The sequence below is a fragment of the Castor canadensis genome, chromosome 5 (assembly GCF_047511655.1).
Source record: "Castor canadensis chromosome 5, mCasCan1.hap1v2, whole genome shotgun sequence".
Taxonomy (NCBI): Eukaryota; Metazoa; Chordata; class Mammalia; order Rodentia; family Castoridae; genus Castor; species Castor canadensis.
Genome location: NC_133390.1, coordinates 112,075,049 through 112,102,030, shown reverse-complemented (window position 1 = coordinate 112,102,030; position 26,982 = coordinate 112,075,049). Strand labels below are relative to the sequence as shown.

At 39.6% G+C, this 26,982-nt stretch overlaps 1 protein-coding gene across 4 annotated transcripts in view; it reads left to right on the top strand.

The window, feature by feature from the left end:
• Positions 1 to 26,982, top strand: part of Kcnab1 (potassium voltage-gated channel subfamily A regulatory beta subunit 1) — a 388,256-nt gene that overhangs the window by 286,385 nt on the left and 74,889 nt on the right. For all 4 annotated transcript variants that reach the window (XM_074073924.1, XM_074073925.1, XM_074073926.1 and 1 more), the window contains one exon: positions 25,822 to 25,859. In XM_074073924.1, coding sequence (XP_073930025.1) covers positions 25,822 to 25,859 — 38 coding nt within the window. The remainder of the gene's footprint in view (positions 1 to 25,821; positions 25,860 to 26,982) is intronic.

Below are 26,982 nucleotides of genomic sequence, written 5' to 3'. Positions count from 1 at the left end.
CAATCAAGTGAGCCAATTTCTTTATAATCTCAATCTCTCTCTTTGTCTCTGCCTCCATCTCTCTCTCACACACACACGTACATACACATACAACACACACACACACACACACACACACACACACATACACATACACAATTGGATATGTTTCTCTGACTCACCACTAACTCTCACAAGACATCTTGCTAATTTTTTTTAAAAACAACATACAGGTGTATGTGGTGAGCAGAAAAGTCAGACATCTCTAAGAAATTATCTAGGTAGATGCAGTCACTTGCTCAGTTTTCGCTAAGCACATATGAACTTTGAGTAAATATCAATACCATCCTCCAGTTCTGGGCTATTCATGCACAGAGGGTCTTTTGTTGTTGACTTTTTTTGAGGGGGTCTTGTTTTGTTTTTAGCAAGTGGGACCACCCACTTGCTAAGCATACACTTGAGCCATGTCTCTAGTGGGTAGGGTTTGGTCTGGCTCTAGACTGTGATGCACCCCATGCCTTGGGCCCTGCTTCATACTTCTAAGCCATTTACTCTGCTACCATATTTTGTATCCTTTTAGGTGGTCCTTTCACACTTTACCCTTGAAGGAATAAAAGCGTAGCATCAAATATTTCAAACCTTGAGCTAGGCACTTGTGCCTCATACCTATAACCCTAGCAACTTGGGAGGCTTAGATCAGGAGGATTGTGGTTCAAGGCTAGCCCAGGCAAATAGGCTGCAAGACCCCCATCTCCAAAACAACTAGAAAAAAATGACTGAAGGTATGGGCCAAGTGATAGGGTGTCTGTGTCACAAGTGTGAAGTCCTGTGTTCAAACCCCAATTCCACATTCAAACCCAAAATGTCAAACCTTGGGAAACCTACACTGAGTCTCCCAAGGGGTTTCCTCTTCAACTCAGGCTGCACAGCAGAATCACCTGTGGTGCTTTAGAAAATGCAAATGATCAGTCTCTACCCAGACCTGCTGCAGGGACCACTCCTTTCAGAGCAGGTACTTTGAAAAGGCTGCACTGAAAGGACTGAAGCAGGGCCCATCCTGACCAGATGAGAGGAGATGAAAAATAAGCAAACTGGCATCTGGTGAGTTAGGTGCCATGATGCTTATTTCCTTGGTGACCCCCAAGAAGAGAATCTGCCCAGCTTATGACCTCAGAGTTTCTCTGGAGCCAAGGACATGGGGAGGATACTGAGGCCATCAGATTGAACTGTCATCCTGCCTTATGCTCTGTCCTAACCAAGCCAACCTTCTAGAGCAAAAGCAGTGCATCTAAGAATAACTGTTATGGCACTATTATGGCTTCTTTTTAATGAGATGCATATGTATATGCCTCTGAGATGCTCCCACTGCACTAAATATTTTGACACTAGAAGAACATGACATTAAATATTTAACATGGAGGTATTATTTTTATGACACCCTTCGTGATTCCCATTTTTGTTGCTAAGACTGCTGTAAACTAGCCACCTTGCCAACTACTATAACAACAGTCATAAGTATTTACAAAGTGACTCTGGACACTTGCAAGAGTAGTGAAAGAAATATGTAGTTTCTTCCCTTAAAGGGTTTATTTTTGTGCACAACACAAACAGAGTGAATATCTTAAGACCAAAATACCTACAGAATTTAAGTGGTGCATGACTATTAAACATACAAGAGAATTTTAAACTTGTCATTCTCCCCGAAAAGTCTAATGAATAAATGCCATGATTCAGGCACATTAAAAACGAGCAGACAGGGTGAACTCAACTGTAATAAATATGCATGTTACATATACATATATACATAAAGAACTTTGGTGAACATCACAATGCATCCCCAGTAAAACATAATAATAATAAAAATGAGCAGACATATATTTTGAGAAAACAGGATTTTAAGTGATATTTAACAGATAAAATGCTTCTTATAAATTGCTGACAACTCAATTGCCATCTGAACTACCATGGCTGCTGACCATACGCCTTTGCTCAAGAGTCTTTTAGAAGCAAAGACACAGTTGAGATGTGGGAATGGCAACCTGGTGTTCCACCCAGGGCTCATTTGAGAAGGAAAAACAGAAGGATCTGTACAAAGGGGTTTATTCGACAACCATGTGCACGCATGCACGTACACACACACACATACACACCCATCTTCCTCAGCACAGCTGCAAACAGATGAGGAGCTGGTCTGTGCCAGTCTATGATCCAAAATGAAGTGAATGGTCATTAAACCATCCAGTCCTCCCCAGGCCCAGTGATGGGAAATCTACTGGAAACAATAATGATTGATAAACACAGTCTCACTAAAGCGCATAGCTGCCATGAAAGAATTAGTCCTTGTAGTCATCAGCTGTTTTGCAGAGGAGGGAAACAGCCAGCAAGACGGGTGTGCCTTGCCCAAAGCCAGTGGTAGAGATGGAAGACCCCTCATTTCCCACCCTCACCCCTTTGTATTAGTTACTTTTCCTGTCACTGTGACAAAGTACCTAACAGAACAACCTAAAGGATGAAGGATTTATTTTGGCTCATGGTTTCTGAGGATTCAGCCCATCACAGCCAGTGTGTTTCTGGGCCTGTGGTGAGGCAGAACCTCAAAGTAGCAGGAGTGAGTAGAGTAGGATGCTGTTCTCCTCATAGTGGACAGGAAGCAGAGCAGTCAGAGGAAGGGGCAAAAGTAAAGTACAGCCCCCCGCCAAGGACATTCTCCCAGTGACCACTTCCTCCAACTAGGCCCCACCTTTCACAATTCCACCACCTCCCAAGAATCTATTCAAATTTTGAATCCATCAATGGATTAAACAATTCATTAGGTCAGAGCCCTCAGGGTCTAACTGTCTCTGGAAACAGCCTCACATCTGGACATACCCAGAAGTGTGTATGTCCCGAGGCATCTCTCAATCCAGTCAAGTTGACCGTGAAAATTAACCATTGCACCTCTCCACCAGAGGCCTCATCCCACAGCCCATCTACCTGCAGCCTCCGGGTGTATGGAGCAACTGCCTCCCCACTTCTCTCCATCACCCACAGTCCATGCAATCAAGCATGGACATGTTGCTTTTTTGTGTAACTGCCTTGAATGAAGCTCCTGGCGCCTTTTCCTCCTTCTCACACTTCCCTAAAATGCCATGTGGCTCCCCGAGTTCCTATACTATCTAAGAAGCAGACTTAGCCATGTGCACCTACATGATTCTTACTGCTCACTGAGTTTCCCTGTGCACTCTACATTTATGTAAAGATTATTTCCCTTCTGCAGCCTAAAAATTCAAATGGAAGCTTGGCAATTTTGATCAATAATGCAAATGAGGTCTGGGAGCAGGTTCAAGCAGTAGAACACCCGCCTGTCAAGCGCAAGGCCTTGAGTTCAAACTCCAGTAACACCAAAATTAATAACAATAATAATAATGACGATGATGATGCAATTGAGCTCTTCTAACAATGAGGCAAAAAAGTGAGGGAATCATTTGCAATGCTGCCCATCAGGATGGAGGTTGTGTGTCTGGTGCGTTCACGTGAAGAGAATGCAGAGTCTCAGGCAGCTACCTCTGAATGGGCAGTACTAGTGCCTGAGGAGTGACCCTTTGTGGGTCACCACATCTCATTATGCCTTAGGGGGTCCCAGCTGGACAAGGTTAGGTCTATTTAGTATGAATCAATCAGTAACTTGCCAAAGTTAGTGAAGAAAAAACTCAGCTCCAAGAAAGGCAAACATACCAGCTTAAGCAAAAACAGAAATTTTTAGCCTCACATAGAATTTATAGGCTCACATGAACAGTGGATTTATATGGGTGGATCCAGGGATTACACTATGAGTTCTGTAAGATTTGGTCCATTCTGAAGCTGTCCTCAGAATGGCATGATGGCTGCAATGGCTCCAAGTCTCATATCCCATTGACTCTGATTGGATTGTGTATCTTTGCCTGAACCAATTGCTAAAAGATTTACACAGCCAAGATCTACCCAAAGAGTGGGAAGTGCTTAAACCCACCAGCACTGCCTTCTGAGAGAAAGGAAACTGTCAAAACAATGTAAAGAATTCTTACCTAGGGAGGGGAAACAGTGGCTAGTGATAATAAATAGAAGTCCACCATGAAGAGTTAAGAAGAAAATATATTCCTGAATCACAGAAACCCTTTCCACTTATTTCAGCTTATCTGAGCCTTTACTATGTTGTTTGTAGACAAGCTTGAACATTTAAATTCTTCCAGCCTTCTCTGTGGCTTGAGGTATGCTCAGAGTGGTTAGGTCAAGTCATGTTCGTCCAGACTACACATTTTCCTTGGCTTTGGGTTTTTAATATACTCTTTCCTCTCCATGTTTCCAAAATCTCAAAGGATCAGTGAGACCTGAGGCTCATTCACTGATAAAAAGCCTCATCCTAACACCTGAATAATGGAAATATGCAAAGGAAGATGTCCACGAGAGCGAAGCACAAAATACCACTAATGATCATTTTATGTCTGACGACTAATTAAAATGAGAAGAGAAACAGGCTGCCCAACATGTAATTATAGAAAATGGGTGAAAAGGTAATGAGCTGTAGCTAAATTAGAGCTGACAGTCTAACCACAGGGACTTCTTGAGGCTTAAGAGATGGAAACAGAAAAATGGAAGGGCCTGACTTGGCTCTGTGACTGGGAGGCAAACATACTTTCTGATCTCTGCTTCATTTTTCTTCTGACTACCTCCCCTCCCATGTCTACCCCTCATGCTCTCTAACACTCTTCCTGTCTTCACTGAGAAGAAACCACAGGTGTCATCTGTGACATGTTCCTCTAAGCCACAGAATCCAGTGCACTCTTAATCATTTCTGTGTTCACAGACTGCATAAAAGTGTGGCAGATTCTGTTCTGGGAAATAGAAGGGAAAGCACACAGGTGCCAGTCTCACACAACCTGCAGTAGAAGGCCTGGCTCTCAATCTGGATCAACCCCTAGAGCTATGTGCCTCCAGAAGACACCCTGCATTTTTAAATGATGTTTGCTGGTGGTAACTTTTTAGTCTGATTATCAGTTCAGAACACAAGCCTTAGGACAGAGAAGATGTTCAATGTATCTCATTTAGGAAATGAATGAGTGAATGCTCAGTGATCTGAGAGAAATGTGGTATGCTATGGGAATATCTCAAAGGCTCCCTACACTAGGATTAGAGAAAGCCACAGAAGTCTTCTGAAAGAAGAATACTAAAGGGCAAGGAGGTAGGAGGCAACCAGGTCAAGGAGAAAGCAAGGAAAGGAGCAATGGAGTGGTTGAAGTGGCCCAGCAGAAAGACAGAGGTAAAAGACACAGAAACAGGGCAAATGAGGAAGTGGCTGCCTCTTTTGGGGAAGGGGCAAGTGCTGCAAGAAGCAGCCAGATTTTGAGGGATGACTCGGAATCTGTCAACGCCATAAGGGAAAGAAAGCATTTCCTTTTGTTGAATTTTCTGCTCATTCCAGGCTAGACTGATGCTCTATCTTAGCTAGAGGTTTCCTATACATTCCCTTCCCAATCCCTCTTAACAGTATGGCCCATTGGGTGTCCTGTACTACAATTATTTGAGTATATGTCTGCCTTTCCCACCAGACCATAACTCCAGAAAACAGAGGCAATAATATCACTTGCTGTCTTTATCTCACCATCAGGCATGGTTTTGAAGGAATAGAGGGGTCTCAGTAATTATTCCCCAAATAAACTGATAAATAAACTTCAGGAAGAAAAGCATAGAAGCCTAAATTAGCAAGACCTGAAGAGGGGACTCCATGGGAGAGAAAAATGAAGACAGACCACCTCCAAAAGATTATGGAAAGCATAGTCTTTGAAAAGATATGGAATTCCATTCTGTGAAGCTTGGGATTTCTCTGTTACATGACTGCGTGTCATGGAAGCATTTTACTCTATTAGCCACTTGGCCAGATGCATTTTAGGAAGCTCATTTTAGTCACGTGGTCACACTGCAGACAGCAAGGTGGAAAGGACTGGAAAAAGAAGGAAGAAGATAAGCTCAGTCACTCAAATAGTCTCACTTTTACAGAAGATCAAATGTAACGACAAGTGAATTGCCCACTGACTTGAAAGCCCAGTGCACCATTCTATGACCATGTGCAGGGAGCCCATACAGATCACATATTGGGTGTGAAGTAAATATGGCCTGACTGCATTAGCAAAAGCAGGTAAAGAAAATTAAAAAAGGTTTCAAACCCCAGTAGCACCAATAAATAAATAAATAAATATGAAAGGAAATATTTTTAAAGCACAAAATCAAATATCAGGAAAAAAAGAGCTACCAAAGATGACATCATAGTAAGCCACCAAGTTTCTGGAACTGGATGGAACAGGTGCTAGTTTCTAGTTATACTGTTTAAGAAAAAGGACAGAGATAAATGGAAAATAGATAAATGGGCAAATAAAACTACCTAATTTCCCTGGAGACAATACAAAGAAAAGGAAGTAAAATTAATTATGCAGTAAAGTTGAGTTCAATGCAAAGAAAAAAGTAATATAAGCGGGATCCCTGAGAATGAGCAAGGAAAAGGGGACAGATGAGCCTGGGATAGAAGGAGCCAGAGAGGACAAAAAGCTGGTACTGCCCTACTCTATGTTCTCTTTGAAGCAGATTCTGAGGCAAGAATTTGAAGGCATTTATCTCTCATTTATTTAGAGATGATTTTTAAAAATCAGCAGAGGAGTGGCGATGTGAGAATGGAAAGGAGGGCAGCCAGTGAAGGTGTGTTGACAAGCCAGTGTAGATAACTAGAGCTGAAAGTCCCCTGGGGACACAGGAGCCAGTCTAGTTGCACACTGGGTAGAGGAGGAGGAACATGTGTATACCAGCGAGAATCCTCAAGCAGCAGAGCCCAAGGTCACAACATCAATCTTACCTGCTATGAGGAGTTGTAGGCTTGATACCAAGAAGTAGAGGGTATTAACAGCTTATAGCATTTATTTTCTCTGGGAGGCTAGAGGTGGGACCTGAGGTTGAGAAAATGAGACAAATTGGAAATGCAAAAAGTGGAGTAAAATAATTAGAAAACAGAGGACTGATGACTTCAGAGGAATGAGTGGTTAGTGGAGAAGGATGTACAGTGTGCCGTTATCTGTAGTCTGATTTTCTTCAGCATAGCTCCAGTGACTCGGTTGTAGGTGGTAAGCAATATGAATAGGGCAAGAGAACCTTCTTGATGGTGAACCACACCATCTAGTCAGCCTAATCTTCCTGGCAAGGGAGGAACTGAAGACAGAAAATACAGATACACTGGAAGAAGGGAAGGCATTTAAGGTCATAATGGGGAAGGAAACTGTGTAAGATCTGCAAGAGTGAAAGATTATAGTACATGGGGGCTAATGACCTGATCTTTAATACATGTGTTTGGAATGTGAGTAAGGCACACTTCTACCTAATTTCCCCAGTGACATGTTCCAGTCTACTTTTCAGGGAACTCTTGTGGATTTCTGATTTTCCCATCATCAACATTTTCTACTATTCCATCTAATAGTCAATGTCTGTCTTACTACATTTTAATTGAGGTTTATGCTTGGAATTTGCAATATCTAGAGTATACTCAATGTAATTCCCATACCACTGTGACTTTAAGAAGGCTTGGATTTTATTCACAGAAATCAGCAGCTGTTGTGTCTGTCACTCCTCCAATTAACCCACTGGAGCCATATGTAGAGAACAATGGATTCTCAATTGCCTTTACTAAGAGAAGGGAAAAGAAATGTGCTTATGTTTGTCTTTGGAATGCATTTTGTATCTCTACTTGAATATGGTATCTTGTTAGTAGAGATCTAAGCATGATCTACAGTTCATACAATATGGAAGAGCAGTATTAACAATCTAGTAACCCATTTCCAATAAGGCTTCAGTTAAGCTTCCAAATCTACATAATGAATTTATCATTCTACCTAGCACCAGTGGGAGAAATTCTGCCCCAACCCCATCAACCTAATGCATTTCATTTGAACCCCATTCTAGCAGGAACAGAGGCCCATGTAGTCTTGTTCCATAAAACGAGAGTGCTGATGCTCTTTTTTATTTCATCATTTTTTATTTCCACTAAGCTATTTTCACTATAGTCATTTACTGCCACTGGGATTTTTGCAGAAGGTTAATAGTACTAATAAAATGAAGGGCAAAGCACTAAACACAGAATCTTGAAGGAATAGTTTTTAACTATTGGTCAGGGCTAAAGACCCTTCGAGGCATTAAAACCTCCACTTTGGGTTCAAGGCCACCTTTAACCTCCTCTGCTGAATTGTTCTTCATCCACTGGTCCCAGTTCTACCTTTCTATCCTCTGAGGCTCCTGCTGTCCTGGGAGTTCCTAGAAGTGTTGGGTCTATTCTACTAGTGTCTGAACCTACTACTTAGGCTGCCATTACAATCTCATGGGGAGAGTTTTATAAATACCTGTGCCCAGGCCTTTCTCAGACCAACTAAACCAGAATGCATAGTGGGGCAGTGTGTCAGCTCCCCAGGTGGTCCTACTAACTGGACTAGAGTTGAAGATCTACTGGCCTGGAATAGTTGCTCCAAACTACCTTCCTATGTGGTTGAGACGAGTCCTGGCTCCCCACCTAGTTACTGGATCATCATGGCTGTGTCAAGCATGGAAGCATGGAACACCTGAGAGCATTTTGCTTTCCACGCAGCATGCATGAGGCACAACCAGAGATTGGGGCAGGTGCACTTTAGTGACCATTGAAGAAGCAAGTGGCAGATGGGGTATTTGTGTTCCATTTTGCTTTGGTCCCCAATTCAGAAATTTTTTAGCAGTTTTTAATGTTTTGGTCTATTTATAATTCTCCATGTGTCACTTCAGAATAATCCATAATAAATAACAAATTTCCTGAGCTTTGTTAAGATGGGTTTGCTGTTAGAACCAAAGCATTTAAATATGACCTTGCCTTTCACTAAGGTCTCTAGAAAAGTCATTAATCTTCATAAAGAACTTCTGCTGCTTCAATATTATCTCTTTGGAGATAAGAAGGAAACTAAGATTTAGTGAGCTCAAATTGTATGCTGAAGACTACTCTGGACACTGACATATACTATTGAAATCATTTAAGAGTGCAGGAGTCAGATAGCCTAAACCCACTTCCTGGCCCAGCCACTTACCAGAATACAAGCTCAAATCAGAGTGGTCATGAGTTTTAAATAAGATAACGTCTTTAAAATGTGTATCACAGTGCCTGGCACAATGTAAGTTCTCAAAAAAAAGTATTAGCGGATATCATCATCATCATCTCATTTAGTTCTCACAACTGTAATATGGGCTGGTACCTTTATCCACTTTAGATATGAGTCAAGTCTCAAAGGTGAACTAAGTAATCATCCATAGACATAATGTCAGGTGTATCTGAAGAAAATGAAAAATATGCCCTTCAAAGTGGTTGGAAAACAAATTGAATCATCTTAGAATGTGCTGCCTACAACCTGGGAGATAGTTAACTAGCAAAACTGAACTCCATTTTGGTGTTGGAGAAACAATGAGAAACATGACAGAACCTCCAGCCTTGCAGAGAGAACCCTGGGTTCTCTGCCGGGCCTTACATTTAGGAACCATCGTGGTGCATTCTTCACCATAGTGTATACTCTTTCCTACGTAACAGTTCAACACTCACAGTGAATGGTCCCTGAGGCTTTTGACCAATCACAGAGCTATGAAAGATGGAGCATCACTAGGCAAGTCTCTTTGCCCCCTAGAGTTCCCTTGGGAGTACCTCCCTTGTTTCCCACAGTGAGGACCCCTGGTGCCATCAAGAGAAGAAACTGATGTCATCACTGCTTTAAGATGGCAAATGCTGGTCTTATCCTACTATATAATGATTCACCTGCCTCCCAACCTCCCAGCCTCACTCCAGAATGTTCTTCCCTTTGCATTCAGATAAGTGACTGATGAATACCCAGACCTCTAATTCACAGAAAGACCACAGATGGATTCATTCTGACTAACTCATTTCAAAGCAATAAATTAATAAGAAACAGATCATCAGGCAATGAACATGTTCATTGAACTTTACTTCTCTGTTGATTAGCTCTCCACTGCTCTTCTTGTATTCATTCATAAAAGACTGCATAAGCACATCTTGTATGCCAGGTTTTATATTGTCTCTGAGAATACTGAATTCATCCCAAGATGTTAGTAGTTTTAAAAATGTTTTAAAGCCTGTTGAGATAAAAATGTAATATTTATATTCTTTGATATCCATTTAACAAAATTTATGGATAACTTTCCATATAGAGTGTTAGGAAATTTCACTCCATCCCTAAGTAATCAAATCTGTGTGGCTCTAATGCAATTGCCTCTGTGCCAAAGCCTCCTAAGGAACACCAGCACCTGACAACAGAATCTTATCTCCAGACCAGGCTGCCCAGAGCTGTTCTGTGCTTCTCCTGCACCACATTTAACTTTTCAGTATAGTACATTGTTTCAAAGGAGAATGGCTCTGTATACAGTTTGAATTAAATGGGATCTCCTAAAATGAAAGATGTGTCAACATGGTTTTATAATTTAGGATTGGTTCATTTTCTTACTTGACGTGCTCAATTTCTACATATAATTATCGAAGAGGGAAGACCTCTATTCTTCAGTTAGAAATAGAGTTAGTTCATAGAAAGAAAGTCTATCATTGTACTATGGGTGATTCAAAAATCCCCCACCTACATGATACAGCTATGGATTTTCCATTAGGAAAGGAGATTGTAGACTTTTTATAAAGCTAAAATCCAGTTGGCATCCATTGGGCACAGATTAAATAAGTTAATCCTTATATGTAAATTCATAAATCTGCAGGGAAACATGGGAAATGAGTTACTTTGAGTGTAACGTGGTTGAGAACTTTTTTACTTTTAGGTTTTTGCTAAATTAACCTTTCTTATATCCTCAAGTTTAATTCTTCCACATTTCTAAAACCTCTTAGCCAAAAAGTGCACAAATCATTTGGTATTCCTATTTTGATTTAAACTTTTAATAATATCTAACACCCTAAACATGAAGAAGTACATAGCCCAATAAAGAAAATTTGAAAAGACTACTGTAAGATACTTTCTATTCCCAAGAAGGAAAATTTAGAAGGACTATTGCAAGATAGTTTCTATTTGCTTTCATAGTGTGTTGTCGTTTTTTTCACCTGGAAAGATTCTTTGCCTTGCCAAAATTAAAATTTATCTCCTGACAGGTCTAGACAGCCCTGTGAGCATACACTATTATTTTGTGTACAGAAAGATCAGAGTTATTCAAAAGTATTACTGTTTGGGGCACAACAACTCACTAACCATCAGAAAAATATATCCCTGCACAATGATGAAGGTTTTATGTGAACTTTCAGAGGTAAAAGAAAATGTAAATGATGTCACATTGACATTCAAACCGCTTGACAACAATGTTTTTCCAGAGAGTTCATATTCATAATAGTTCACTGTGGAAAATCAAAAGATAAATCCAAAAAAAGAGAAAAATATATTTTGAAGCCATACTATATTCCAGGCACTGTGCTAAGAGTTCATGGAAAGAAGAAAAAAGTGATTTTCTATCTTTATACTAGATCCCATTTTAGAAGAAGATATTGAAAATATTTCAACTTGCTTAAGAGTCAGAAATTGTCACTGAGCCCTAGTGTCCCAGAGTCTGTGTCTAATTCGATTCTAAGACTATTCATTTCACTTCTTGAGCTGTTCCACACGGTTCTTACAAGAGTATTTCAAAGAATAACATGAGTAAGACTCATCAATGATGCATAGTGATTTTAAGTGCTCTGGAAACTTCATTGTAAAAAAAAATTTCAATATGTAAGTGTGCACAAGAATATGAGGAATTGTGGCCAAGAAGCTTAGGACAAAATATTAACATAATATATACAGTGACTCTTTTTCATAGCCAGAAAGTAAGAAGTGCTTTGATTTGTTGAAACCCTTGCTTATAGATAGATTTTCCAGCAATAGGGATTTTTTAAAAATCTGAAAGTAATAATATTCATTTTAACAATATAGCAAAAAAATAAAATATGTGAAGAGGAAAAAAAATTTTAACTTCATTTTGAATTTTCTAAACAGGGTCAAGATACTAAATCAATCAATCCAGGAGTCATACCTTCATAAAGAATTTAAGGAAGTGAAGCTACAGATTCAAAGTGCTACCTATGGTTAATTCTAACATCTGAGTGGAGAGGGTGGGCTGTCATTTCTGGAGAAGGTTTAGTGTACTGAAATTTCTGTGTTGTGTTGTGCTCACACAGACCCTGGAGAGGAATAAGGATCCCACTTCCAATTTGCTTTATAACACAAAACTGCCTCTTCCAAATTTCATGTTCCCTTCATGACCCCATCCTAAAGCCACTCCCTTGCCTTAAATTTGTACTGGTTAGATCACTGAAGAAACAGAACAAAAAGGTTCCAGACTGTTACAGTTTGAATACGAAGTCTCCCACAGGCTCATGTGTTGAAGACTTGGTCTCAAATTGATGGCACTATTTTTTGGGAGGTGGGACTTAGGGCTATGTCTTACCCTTGCTCCTTCCTATTACTTCTCCACTCTGCTTCCTGGTCACTATAAAGTGAGTAGTCTCCTCCTACCATGCTCTACTCTCATGATGATCTGCCTTACCATGGGCCCAGAATCAACAAAGCCAACGACTGAGACCGAAATCTCTGAAACCATGAACCAAAATAAATCCTTCCTCCCTTAAGTTGTTCTTTCATTATTTTTCACAATGACAAAAAAGTAACTAGTACAGGCGAATTGGCCCTGAAACAAACCTTAAAACAAAATGTGGAGCTAATAGTATCCCTTGGCACCAAAATACAAAAACTACTAGGAAAGAAAGAAAATATCTTTCTCTATAAAGATATTCTCTATAAAGATCACGAAGACCCTTATGTCATTCAGTCTTAGCCCTTTTATCCCTCAAAACCTCAAGCCTTCACTCAAGCTCAAAAGAAGAGTCCAGCTCTCTACAAGTATTTCTGGGAAGTCTAGCCAGACAGTCCCAACCCAGCAGTACCCAACTAAAGGTCCTCTCTGTCACTGGACAGCCTGACCCAGGATCCCTTCCACAGTAAGCCAATCCCATTGCTGCCCAGCCCTCAGCCCTGGCTTGAGTGATAACGGATTTTGAGGGCTTCAAGTCAGTAGATGGCTTTGCACTTGAGATTGCACTGCTGCTCGTGGGAGGACAAAATGCTGAGACAAACTCTGATCTCAGGTGCTGTTCAGAGAGTCCATGAGCAGGGAGGTTGCTCGGAGGTGTGGAGACAAATGTGTGACGTCCTTCCTCCACAGATGGGCAGTTCGAGAACAGAAAGAGGTGTAAAGCTGATCATAAGGAAGGAAGTTTCTGTGGGAGAGGCATTTGGCAGAGGGAAGAACATGGGACAGATCCCTAAAGCAGGATGTCATTACAGACATTTGGAGCAAACACGTGGCCATACCATTTGGCTGGAACAGAGCATGGGGTGGGCGGGGAGAGCAAGGAGCATCATCACCCAAAATTGGCTTGGAGCTGTGGGGAGACCAGGGTTTGGACAGCCTACCACCAAACATGAGGCAAGTTTCTTCTCTACCTTTTCACTTTCTCATCTGGAGAATAGGTGAAAGTATTCAGACTCAGAGTTGCCGTAAGAATTAGACCTGATGTGTGGAAAGCACCTGGCACAAAAGAATCTAGAAAAACACAGTGGTGCCATATGGTGGAAGCTGAGAATTTCTTCCTCATTTGGCTGTAGTTTCCTATTTTGCTAAGTACTTATATAGCAACTGTAAGTAGTGGAAAAGGTTTTAAATAGCATTTAGACCTTTTAAAAAAAAAAGTGTGTGTGCATGCATGAGCATGTGTATTCCTTACCTGTAAACGGGGATACTACTTGCGTTTCACCTGCCTCAAAATCACACTTTAATTCCACATGGCCTTTACCAATCCTCTGCTTAGTTTTATTGCTATTTCAAGCTCTTTTGTAAAGTGCAGGTGTGAAAGAACTCCACCCTCATCCCCTGAGAACCTGGGTGGTATTGGTTCTTGCAAGAAAAAGTAATCAAAGTAAAAAGAAAAGACTAAGCTGTTACCACATTTGTTAACTCTGGCCAGGTGCTCATTAGCAACACACTAGAAGCCAAAAATGAAAGATCAGGCTGCCACGAGGATCCAAAAATAAGGGCCAGGCTCTGTGGAAAACATTGACAGATGCAAGCCAGAACAAGGAGGAAAGCTTTGCCTGTGTCATCTGCAGAAGATGGAGCCCTGAGCTGTGTTCCAGGCACTCAGACCAGGGTCTGTATCCAGTGTCTCTTGTGAGGCCATAGCAGGGTTTCTCAGTGTGTCTTTTTGCCTCTGAATCACGTGGGATGTTTATTAACTGTACCGAGAACATGGCTGCACATCTGATCCACAGAGTCAGAATATCAGGGTAGGGCTTCTAGATTCTAATGTGTAAGACTCATGGAGATGACCCTGAGAATTAATGCCGGGGCTGTGGTAGTCTGTTAACCTCTTACCAAATTTCCCTGAACCCTCCTAAAAATCCTGTGAATGAATTACTATTACCACCATCTCACCACCCTGCTAGTGAGTGGTGGAGTCAGAACTCCATGCCGGGTCTGCCTGGCTCTCCCTTCCTCCCCAGCGCTTCAGTTGATAGAGGTAGAAACCACTTCCTCATCTCTGCCACCTATCCATCCATCATGAGAGACTTTCCTTCAGATCAGATTTCTAGGACTTTGGTTTCTGTTTGATTTATTTTGATCTTGCATCAACGTGTCTCTCTTATTGAAAGACTAGCACTAGCTCCACACCATCCTGTGATTAGGGAGCAGGTGTGGGATGGGAGGGGGAGGATGCTGTGTTTAAATCCCAGAAATAATTTCCAGTTTTGCTCACTATTGTATCCTGATTATTTAGTACAACACCTAGCAGATGAACGACTCAATAAATACTTGTTGAATGAAAGTGTTAAGGAACATTAACTCTAGCATAATAAATGTTACAATTGCATTTATATATTCCCTTTTTCATAGCTATAGAGTTATATCCTAACCATAAGCAAGCCAGCTTATTGTATGGAAACTGAAGTCGCCCAATCTAAAACATTTACATGAGTCAAATCTAAATTGAGGGACATTTTACAAAGCAATTGATTAGCACTCTTAAAAATGTCATGGTCATGAATAACAAAGAAAGACTGAGGAACTGTCAAGGATTGGAGGACGTTCAGAGGAAATATAACTAAATGCAATCTGGGTCTTGTTTAAGATCCCAGAATAGAAAACAGCAGTGAGATTGGAAAAAACCTGTAGGTTAGTTACTAGTCCTAGCAATGCTAAATCCCTGGTTTGATATTTGCACTATGGTGACATAAGATGTTAACATTATTGCATCAAAAATTTTTAAATATGTCTTCATACTCAAAGCAAGGATGTCATTTTTTTATTCATATTTGCATACAAGGCTTGGGTCATTTCTCCCCCTGCCCCCACCCCCTCCCTTACCACCCACTCCGCCCCCTCCCTCTCCCCCCTACCCCCTCAATACCCAGCAGAAACTATTTTGCCCTTATTTCTAATTTTATTGTAGAGAGAGTATAAGCCATAATAGGAAGGAACAAGGGTTTTTGCTGGTTGAGATAAGGATAGCTATACAGGGAGTTGACTCACATTGATTTCCTGTGCGTGTGTGATAAGCATGATTCTGAATTCATAAATAAGAAAAGAAGCAATTACCTGTAAGCCACCAAAAGATAACTATGTAACCAAGATAGGGGTGTTTACTTGGTTGTGTGTGTGTGTGTGTGTGTGCATGTGTAGTCAATTTTCTTTTCTTTTTTTTTTTTTTTTAGGTTTTATTGGTCATTTTTCTATCCCACAATAGGTATACTCCAAGAAACCTTAGCAGAGGTTTTTTTCAAAGTATATATTCTTTGGTTCATGGAGGAGGTTCATCAGAAGACACAATGACAGCTCCCTTTATACCCCTGCTGCTTTTAAGAGGTTAGAAATAACAAATGTCAGTTTAGTAAAATTTACTTCTAAGTAACATCCCACTAATTTGAGATTTTGTAGTGAAATAATCATACGCCATTCTAGCTCTCAGGAGGGTATGTTCTCATTAGAGGCATAAAAATGATTAAGAAAATTGTCACAGAGGGTTTTTGATAATTATAACTTATAAACCACCTTAGCTCTTCTGGAGTGGGGCATAGTAGAGAACAAAATCACAGGAACAGACAGTAAAAGGCTGCTGTCCACCACTCTCCAGCAGGAGGGAATGTGTCCTATTTGTAAATGGCAATACTTGGGGACAACTCTTGGGCCTGCCCACCCCCTCCTCACTAAAGGCCTTGTAGCCAAGGGGAGGACTTCCCCTGGCCCTTCTCCAAGAGTGACATGGCAGGGGGAAGGGGTTCCCAGAGATGGGAGAAACATCTCAGCCATCTAGAGACTAGAAGAACTGAAGATTATTAATGAGCATAATCCATTTTTCTGTAAATCAAAATAAATGTTTGGTAGGAAGTTATCCTAATATTTTGAAGACTGATGATAGAAAGGGTAATTGCACTCAATTTAACCAACACTTACAGACCATCTACTAAGTACTCACGTCTATTCTAGGATTTTGGAGATATAAAGATGAATAAAATAAAATCTTGGTGTTCAGTCAGCTTACTCTGTAGTAAAAGACACAAAGTCTATAAACAACTCTAAAACAAATTAGTAGCAAGTGTCTAAAGGCCAGAGAGGTAGCCCCCTTGAAGTAAGTTGAAAGTAAGAATGACAAACTCTTAAAAAGGGACATACTTTATTAAATTATTATTGGGTATATAATAATATTAGTCAGTTCTCCATTACTATAATGGAATACCTGACACAGGCTACTTAAGGAGAAAATTTAGCTAAAAGTTTGGAGGCCCAAAGTCCAAGACTGGGGGGAGCGGTCAGGAAGAGGGGCTTGGTTTGGCCTCTGATGAGGGTAATGGATGGTAGGACAGCATGATAGGCAGGCATGCAGGAGCAAGCAGACCAAGAGCAGAGGGGACAAGAGGGGCCAGGCTTGCTCCTCTTATTACAGAGAAGTACCAAGGCTTGCAGGAGAGCTACCTCATGCACACTATGGCTTAAGGACTTCCCACTAGAACCCCACTTCTTAAAGGTCCCACCACCTCTCAACGGCACCACTCTGGAGACCTAGTTCCCAACATACAAACCTTTGAGGGGACACAAACCACATTCAAACCACAGCAGTAACTTAATATAAACATATATTAGATTCCTGTGCTATTAATAATTAAACTAATAAAAAGAACATACGTAATTATATTTTCTTTCAGAATTCATTACTGCTTTGACCTAAGGTCTTTTCTTCTGCACCAAAATGTCTTTCAGTTTCTCCATATTTTTCAGTGCAATGTATACAGTGCAGTCTTAAATACTTAAACCAGGGGTGGAGAGTGTTTTTCCAGATTCATTTTGGAACAGAGCTGCTCCTAAAGACAGGCTCTTCCCAACATGGATAGAATCACTGTGAATGGTTCTTCCATGTAGAATGAGCTCCTCAAAGATGTGTGTATTATCCTGGCTTTCAATATTTTTCCTGTTTAATCTTCAATAACATTTGGTACTACAGTTTAATAATTTCAAATCACAGCCCTTCATTAGTACTATCAATAATTAATTAAGAAATGTAAGCTAAATATTACTAGTTCATTTTCATGGAGTTTGAAATTAGAGAACTTCTTTGGAATACAGATTTAAATGCACAATTTTGGAAAATGAATGTCAGGCTATTGTTTTCATTTCTGGTAACTCAGTGTAGCATAGGAAAGTGGACCAAATTACTCCTTAACAAATGACTCAATTTTTTGTTTCTCCTTTCATTCTATTGTTTTTACATTTACTTACTATGTATATACATTGTTTGGGCCACCTCCCCCTCCACCCCCCACCCTTGAACCCCCCCTTGAACAGGCAGAACCTGTTCCACCCTCTTCTTTTATGATTTTGTTGAAGAGAAAACATAACTGATAATAAGAAAGACATTTGCTAGTCTAGGATAATGACGGCTATAGAGAGAGATTCCTAGTGTTACTTCCATGCACTTATGTATTGCAACCCACATTTGTTCATTTCTATCCAACCTATTCACTGCTTCCTGGTCCCCTTCCCATAATGGCCTCTGCCTGTTTAAGATTACTTTCTTTGCTCCTCAACAGTGAGCATATCAACCACATTTATGTTTTAGGTTTCCTTCCCTTTCTCTATTTCTCCCGTGCATGTTCTCCCCTTAGTGTGTGACCCAAGTCCAATAATATTACTGCATTTGTTTTAGGTCTATAATCCATATATAAGGGAGAACATGTGATTTTTGGTTATCTGAGCCTAGCTAACTTCACTCAAGATGATGTTTTCTAGTTCTATCCGTTAACTTGCAAATGAAAAAATTTCATTCTTCTTTGTGGCTGAGTAAAATTCCATTGTGTATAAATACCATTTTTTCTTGATCCATTTGTCAGTTGTGGGGCACCTTGGCTGTTTCCATAGCTTGGCTATTGTGAATAGTGCTGCAATAAGCATGGGTGTGCAGGTGCTTTTGGAACAACCTATGTTGCATTCCTTTGGGTATATCCTTAGAAGTAGTATTGCTGGATCATATGGCAGATCTTTGTTTAGTTTTTTAAGAAGCCTCCATATTGTCTTCCAAAGTGGTTGTAATAGCTTGCATTCCCACCAGCAGTGTATAAGAGTTCCTTTTTCCCCACATCCTCTCCAACATTTGTTGGTGGTGGTGTTTTTTTTTTTTTTTTTAGGTGCTCAATGGAAGATTATTTTATTTTGCACAGGCATTGGGGTACAAGGCTGAAATCCAGCTCTCAGGAGGATGTAGCAGGTGTATGTGAAGTTTAACTGTTACTGGGCTACACAGAGAAAACAAGAAAACCTTGGAGTACATACTTACACCCTATTATAAGAAAAAACAGCAACACTAAAGACCCAAGTTAGGATATATAGCTCAGATTTGGAGACATTGCCTAATATAGAGAAAGTCCTGGGTTCCACCCCTATATTTAATAAAGAAACTGGATGATTTAATTGTAAATTATCTACAGACCTGAAGAAATCATTCTAAGCCTTACTTATTTTCTTTTAGCTTTTCATTTTTCAGCTCTAGAAGTTATGGTTTGGATTGCAAATTATTTTAATATTTCCTTAAAAACATATGTATTGCATTACTGTCATGTGTATTAAAAGCTGTAGAACAATGGGGTTGGATTAAGGAGTTAGGGAGAGTAATAGATGGTGTTGAACTGACCAAAGTAAAGTATAAACAAAGCAGGATACACTGAGAACCCCTTTGAAAATAGATTTATAAATTAATAATAAATTACAGGATGTAAAATAGATACAGAATGTTGGAAGAAGTATTTGTGGAAGACGGAATGGTGAAGGAGGAGATTAAAGTGAGGGAATATGGTTGGTGGACTTCAAGGAAACCACTTGCAATTGCTTCAAATGGGGCAGGAAGGGGTCCAGGTGGAGAGAACATGGAGAAATCTATGCAATGTAAAATGTAATCACATTTGGAACTGTCATGATGAATCCCCCATGTACAACAAATATATCCTAATTTTAAAAAGCAGACAAACAGCATTATAAATAACTAAATACTCTGAGGGGGAAGTGAAATGATCATATGCATGTATGATTATTTTATGTAAAGATTTGAACAGGGATGAGGTGGAATCTTAGTGTGGTTTTAATTTGCATTTCCCTTATGGCCAGGGATGGTGAACATTTTTTCATGTTTTTGGGCCATTTGGACTTCTTTCTTTGAAAAAGTTCTGTTTAGTTCAGTTGCCCACTTTGTTATTGGTTCATTGATTTTTTTTTGGAAGTTTAGTTTTTTGAGCTCCCTGTATATTCTGGTTATCAGTCCTTTGTCTGATGTATAGCTAGCAAATATTTTCTCCCACTCTCTGGGTGGTCACTTCAATTTAGAGACCATTTCTTTTGTTGTGCAGAAGCCTTTTAATTTCATGTAATCCCATTTATCCATCCTTTCTCTTAGTTGCTGAGCTGATGGAGTTCTACTGAGGAAGTCCTATTATTTCCAGGGTACTCCTTGCTCTTTTGTGTATTATCTGATATTAAGGTCCTTAATCTACTTTGAGTTGATACTAGTACAGCATGACAGGCATGGATCTAGTTTCAGTTTTCTGCAGATAGATAGCCGCTTTTCCCAGCATCGTTTGTTGAAGAGGTGTCTTTTCTCCATCATATGTTTTTGGTGCCTTTGTTAAAAATGAGGTGGGCATAGCTGTGTGGATGCATATCTGGGTCCTCTAATTCTGTTACACTGGTCTTCATATCTGTTTTTGTGCCAGTACCATGCTGTTTTTATTGCTATAGTGCTGCAGTGTAGTTTGAAGTTGGGTATATACTCCAGCATTGCTCTTTTTACTCAGTATTTTCTTGGCTATTCACAGTGTCTTGTGTTTCCAAATGAATTTTAGGGTAGATTTTTCAACCTCTGTGATGAATGTCATTGGGATTTTGATGGGAATTGCATTGAACATGTAGATTGCTTTTGGTAGTATAGCCATTTTACTATGTTGATTCTACCAATCCATAAGCACGAAAGATCTTTCCACTTTCTGTAGTCTTCCTCAATCTCTTTCTTCAGTGGTTTGTAGTTCTCCTTGAAGCAGTCATTTATGTCCTTCATTAAGTTTACTCCTAGGTATTTTATTTTTTCTGAGGAATTGTTTTCCTGTATTCTTTCTCAATTTGTTCATTATTGGTGTAGAAAGGCTACTGATTTTTGTAAGTTGATTTTGTATCCTGCTACATTGCTGAAGCTGTTTATGGTATCTAGAAGTTTTTGGGTGGAGTTTTTTGGGTCTTTGAGGTATAGGATCATATCATCTGCAAATAGGGATATTTTGACTGGTTATTTACCTATTTGTATTCCTTTTATTTCTTCTTCTTGCCTTATTTCTCTGGCTAGGAATTCCAGGACTATGTTGAATAGGAGTGGGGAGGGTGGGCACCCTTGTCTCGTTCCTGAGTTTAGAGGGAATGGTTTCAGTTTTTCCCCATTAAGTATGATGTTGGCTATAGGTTTGTCATATATAGTCTTTACAATGTTGAGGTACATTCCTTCTATTCCTAGTTTTCTTAGAGCTTTTATCATGAAGTGGTATTGAATCTAACCAAGGCTTTTTTTTTGCATCTGTTGAGATGATCAAGTGGTTTTTGTCTTTGCTTCTGTTAATGTGCTGTATTACATTTATTGATTTGTATATGTTGAACCATCCTTGCATCCCTGGGGTGAAACCAACTTGGTCCTGGTAAATGATCTTTCTGATGTGTTGCTGGATTTGGTTTGCCATTATTTTATTGAGGATTTTTGCATTGATGTTTATTAAGGAGATTGGCCTGTCGTTCTCCTTTTTGGATGTGTTCTTGTCTGGTTTGCGGATGAGTGCAATACTGGCTTCATAGAATGAGTTGGGCAGTATTTCTTCCCTTTCAACTTCATGGAAAAGTTTAAGGAGTGATGGTAGTAGTTTTTCTTTGAAGGTCTGGTAGAATTCAGTTGAGAATCTGTCAGGTCCTGGACTTTTCTTTTTTGGGAGACTTATTTGCTCCTTCAATTTTATTACATGTTATTGATCTGTTTAGGAGATTAATATCCTCTTGGTTCAGTTTTGGATGGTCATAAGCATCCAGAAATTTGTCCATTTCTTCAAGAGTTTCCAATTTATTGGAATATAGGTTCTCAAAGTAGTCTCTGATGATTCCCTGGATTTCTGTGGTCTTTGTTGTTAAACTCCCCTTTTTTGTTTCTGATTTTGCTATTTGGGTCTTTTCCCTCCTTATTTTAGTCAGATTTTCCAGGGGTTTGTCAATCTTGTTTATTTTTTCAAAGAACTAGCTTTTTGTTTCATTGATTCTTTGTATGGTCTTTTTGGTCTCTAGTTCATCAATTTCAGCCCTTATTTTTGTTATTTCTCTCCTCTGCTTGTTTTGAGTTTTGCTTGCTCTTGCTTTTCTAGGAGTTTAAGATGTAACATTAGGTCATTTATTTGAAATCTTTTTGTCCTTTTAATATATGCACTCATGGCTATAAACTTTCCCCTTAGGACTGCCTTTGCTGTGTCCCATAGGTTCTGGTAGGTCATTTCTGTGTTTTCATTTTCATTAAGTTCCAGGAAACTTTTTATTTCCTCTCTTATTTCTGCTATGACTCACTGATCGTTGAGCAATGTATTATTCAGCCTTTTGCTGAATAATTTGCATGAAACATTTGCATGTTTTCTGCTGTTGTTTTTGTTGTTGAGTTCTAGTTTTAAAGCATTGTAACCAGATAGAATGCAGGAAGTTATTTCTATTATCTTATATTTACTGAGGTTTGCTTTGTGTCCTAAGATATGATCTATTTTGTAGAAAGTTCCGTGGGCTGCTGCAGACTCAAGTTTTTAACACCAGGAGAAGCAAGTGAGGTATTTGTAAAAACACAGTCTCTAACCATTTTTCAACTTTATGATGATACAAAAGCAACACACATTTAGTAGAAACTGTACCTCAATTTCTTCTTTTTTTAACCTTTTGGCAGTGGTATTGAACCCACAGCCTTGTGCATGCTAGGCAAAAAATTCATACTTTGAATTTTGATCTTTATTCTGGCCTAGCAATATGTGATATAATACTCTCTTATGACTCTGGGTAGTGGCAGGGAGGCAGAGCTCACAATCAGCCACACGATCATGAGGGAAGACAGCTGGTACTCTACAGCAGGCTGTGTTGCTAAGCCAGTTAAGTGTAGTAAATGTACTTGACTTAAGATATTTTTCAATTTGTGATAGATTTAGCAGGATATATAACCCCATTGTAAGTTGAGGAGCATCTGCATTTGTGAATGTCCTTCTAGAAAGATTTTCAAAGGTTAGGGTGAGTTGCAATGTCAGAAAGAAGCTGAAGACTTGGGCCGATCTTCATTGCTTGCTGGAGACAGGACCATCACCTTTTGTGATATGAACAGTTAAGAAAGTATCTTCAGCACCACAGCACAAGTAAGCCAGCAAATTTATTAATCAAATATTGACATGATTTTGCTTGAGGACATAGAAGAAGAACAGCTAATTTGTAGTATTAATTACTGAACCCATGGCTTGTCCCATTTTAGCTCTTTAGCCCAAGGCAATTCCTGATAAGTGAAGAAATTAAGGGAAATAGGTATAGTGTCCCTACAAAACAGTACCCTCTCTAGTCTGTGGCTTGACAGACTTGACACACCACCCATCCCAAGAGCTCATCTATGTGAGTGACTTTGGCCAGTGTGTTCTACTTCTAAGTGGTCTGAGACCCTCCTCATCACACAAGGCAAGTCATTTCTTGATGTTTTGTTTTTCATTGGCTCCTTGTCTAGAAGTTCTTTGACCCCTTCAAAAATAAATAAATTCAGTTAACAGCATGCTGTTATTTATATATCTGCAGTCTCATTGGTGGCAATAGAAAATGTCACCAATAATTTAACTTGTCCAGAAAGTGCTCAACCATATTTTTCATGCTGAGCTACAAAATTGCTGGTTATGCTAACATTTGCAAATGCTTGTTTATGCTCTGAACACACAATTTCTGCAGCATTTAAAAGAGACTCTTTTATAAATGGGTTTTCTGTAAAAAGGTTTTGAGGCCCAGGCAATTTTTTCACTTAATAGAGAACAGCATTTATATTTTGTTCTCATTCATAAATAAATGCTACCATTTCTTCAGTCCATTAAGTTTTTCAATGCCCATCTTTTCAATGCCCATACACCAGTCATGGTTTGTTTGATTATGGTGCCTTAAATGAGATTTTTCTGTGCAAACATTCTTTGTTTGAATATTCTCCCTATCTACCAAAAAAGAAAGTGCATTCTTGCTATCTACCAAAAAAGAAATCGTGTATTTTTTTTCTTAAAATACAAAATTCTTTATCTTGGGAAATATACAAGTTCATTTTCCTCTTATTTTGCTATAAGAAAACTGGTAGTAAACATATGGTAATAAATAACAACACTATTTGATTTCAGTATTAGGAACATAACAGGAAGATGTGGGCTTTCACTAACTGGGGTGGGCATAGCACTTTCCAACAACACTGACCCTCAAATTTCCAGCATGCTACCTTGTGGGGACACTGACCCTCTGTTGTCAAGAGAAGCTAGAAATCAGAGAATTTCAAGAAAAATCTCCTAAGTGTTTAAGTATTGGTAACTCCTTCAAAATTTATTAAAACTGAGTCAAATCCATTCTAGTCAAGCAAAACAAGTGTGTAAGCTGAGTGTAATCTGTAGCTGTCCATTTGCAACCTCTGGGGATATAGAGTGTAACAGAAAGATAGTTTATAACCTACCTTTGTTTAGTTCCTGAGAACCAAGAGAAGAGATATAATTCCATCAACATACTTCTACAGGGTATGAAATTCAAGGGTCATATTAATTTGGTCGTATTCTAATGGAACAGGGTGGTGTGGTAAAGGGAACAGTCTTCTAGAAACCAATTATGTTTGGAAAAGCCTGGGTATCTCACTTATTTAGGGTTGGTTATGTTAGATTGCTCAACTGAAAACATGGATAAAATTGGCTTATATGTTTGTCAAAATGATTAGCATTCTGTCTGACATTTGTAAGGTGCTCCATCATGGTAGCTAGGACTGTTACTATGAAATCCAGAATATAAGTTTCCAACAACATTTCTTTCATACTTCCCACAAATACCAACTATGCTTGGCTCTAGATTCTCACACTCCTTCCCCACCCCCTGCATTCGGGTTTCATCACTTGGCCTAACAGCCCCCACACTCTTGCCTCTATCTGAAGTGTTTATACCTTCCTTTACCATTCGGCTAAGTCCTGTGATATCACCTCCTCTAGGAAGCCTTTCTTAAGTGCCTCCCCCTCCAGTCTAGGTAGAGCCCTCCCTCCCCTACTGCCTATGTTTGCCTCATCAGAGCATTTATCAAGAGGTATTGTGAACTGTGAGTTCCTGAGAAGTGAAAATTGCATCGCCACCTCATTACCCCTAGCATCTGTGCAGCTCCTTTACCTGGCATGTGATTAGGGCTCAAAAGACAATAATAAAATAAAGGAGGGAGGGAGTGAATGAGATGACAGAGACTGGTAGGCACACACCTGCAGTGTCTGCTTCCCTCTTGATTTACACATGTAAGGAGAAGCATGTGCTCATGACTTTCTCCCCTTGTCTTCCCTCCCAGTCCTCACTCTGGCTACTGCCTCTACCCTCACCCTAAACCAATGGAGATTCCATTATGAAAAAGCAGGTCAAACCACATGTTGGTGTCTCCTTCTGAGTCTTGTGGAAACTGGAAGAACATCTCAGAGGGTCCTTTTGAAAGGTACTTAGGGATATAGAATAGAGACTCTTATTGGAGGCAAAGAAGGGGAGAACCATAACCAAAGCTCAAGCTCACTTTGGTTACACATGTTTTTGCTCTTACTTTCAGAACAGGTGTGTTTGCTTGTTTGTTTGTTTTAGCTAAGAAAGACAAGAATGAGAGTGTGCCGAAGAGGACTTACTGGTACTGACTGCATTCCTGTTCCTGTAGAATATAGAAGAAATATTATTTTAGGACAGGGCCAACATGAGCATATATGGTGGCACCCCTTCCTCCAGAAGAATGCAGACCCCTCTGGGATACTTAGTAAGGGAAGGAAAGGCTAGATGCTGCAGCCCATATGTGCTCCTCACCTAAGCACCTTTGTGAACTCCCTGCACAACCTATTGAGGTGGCCCTGATGTAAAAGAGTTTCCTCTTATAATGTAAAATATCAAAAACATAATTATAAATAATGTGCAAATCTTATTCTCTTCCAGGAACATGGGTGACATTCGGAGGCCAAATTTCAGATGAGGTAAGTTGCTTTTGGCTTCCACTCTGCTGATTAAAGAAAATTCAGAGAGCACTGTGCAATGGGATTACTCATACTGAGATCCCAAAATTTGATAGGGATAATGTTTAAATCATGGGAAATGGTTAAGATTCACTATATGGTTAAGATTATCTATTGTAATTTTCACATTTAGACTATTTATAGCCCTTGAGATTGTCAATCTCAATATGTAGAAGTTCAACAGTTAGAAAATGAAAGCATTTGGAATTAAGGTTAGCTATTTTAGGAAAAGATTTTATTGCTGTTGTTACATGCATTTGTTTTATGTATCTATTTACTTATTTTTAACTCATGTGATCAATTGGTCTAGTTTGCACAAGACTTTCCCAGTTTTAGCACTGAAAGACCAAATTATAGTAAGTCTCTCAGTCCTAGCAAACTGGGTAGTTGGTTACCCTGGCTTAGTCAAGTTAATTCAATCTCTCTGAGCCTCAGTTCCTTCTTTGTAAAATGGGATAATAAGGATGACCTTGAGGTCTATCAAAAGGATTAATACATCATGCATGTCAGATATTATGTAGCCCTCTGGCTGAAGTAGCAGACACTTGATAAATGGCAGCTGTAGTAATTATATTTACTATAAAAAGTCCTTGGGATCATTGTTTGCTCATTCCAAACAGTGCTTTTTCTTATCATTGCTATTGAGGAATGCCTCCATGGCATGAGATATGCAGGCATTGAGCATCAAGAACTCCCCCAAGGAAAAGGAAATAAAGAGACATGTCATAAAACTTCCTAATCAGTCATTTTTCTTCAGATTTATAGAACCCTGTAACTCTGGTGATTTTCCAATGCCTGTGCATCAGAAAATCAGACCATTGTGAAATTTGCAGCTACCCCAAGGCCCCCACTCATATGATATATCCCTCCCAAAATCACTATATAAGCTCTCTGCCCCACTTCCGATTTGCCAGCTTATTGAGACTTGTTCTTCTCCCACCAAACATACACAGGGAGAGAGTGAGAGAGAGAGAGAACTCCCCTGACATCAATGCACTTGAGTTTTCTGATTTTTTCTTGTCTCTGCCTGCAAAACCACTGAGGAGTCTAGGGCAGTGCATCTGATGTGGATGCAATCAGTGGA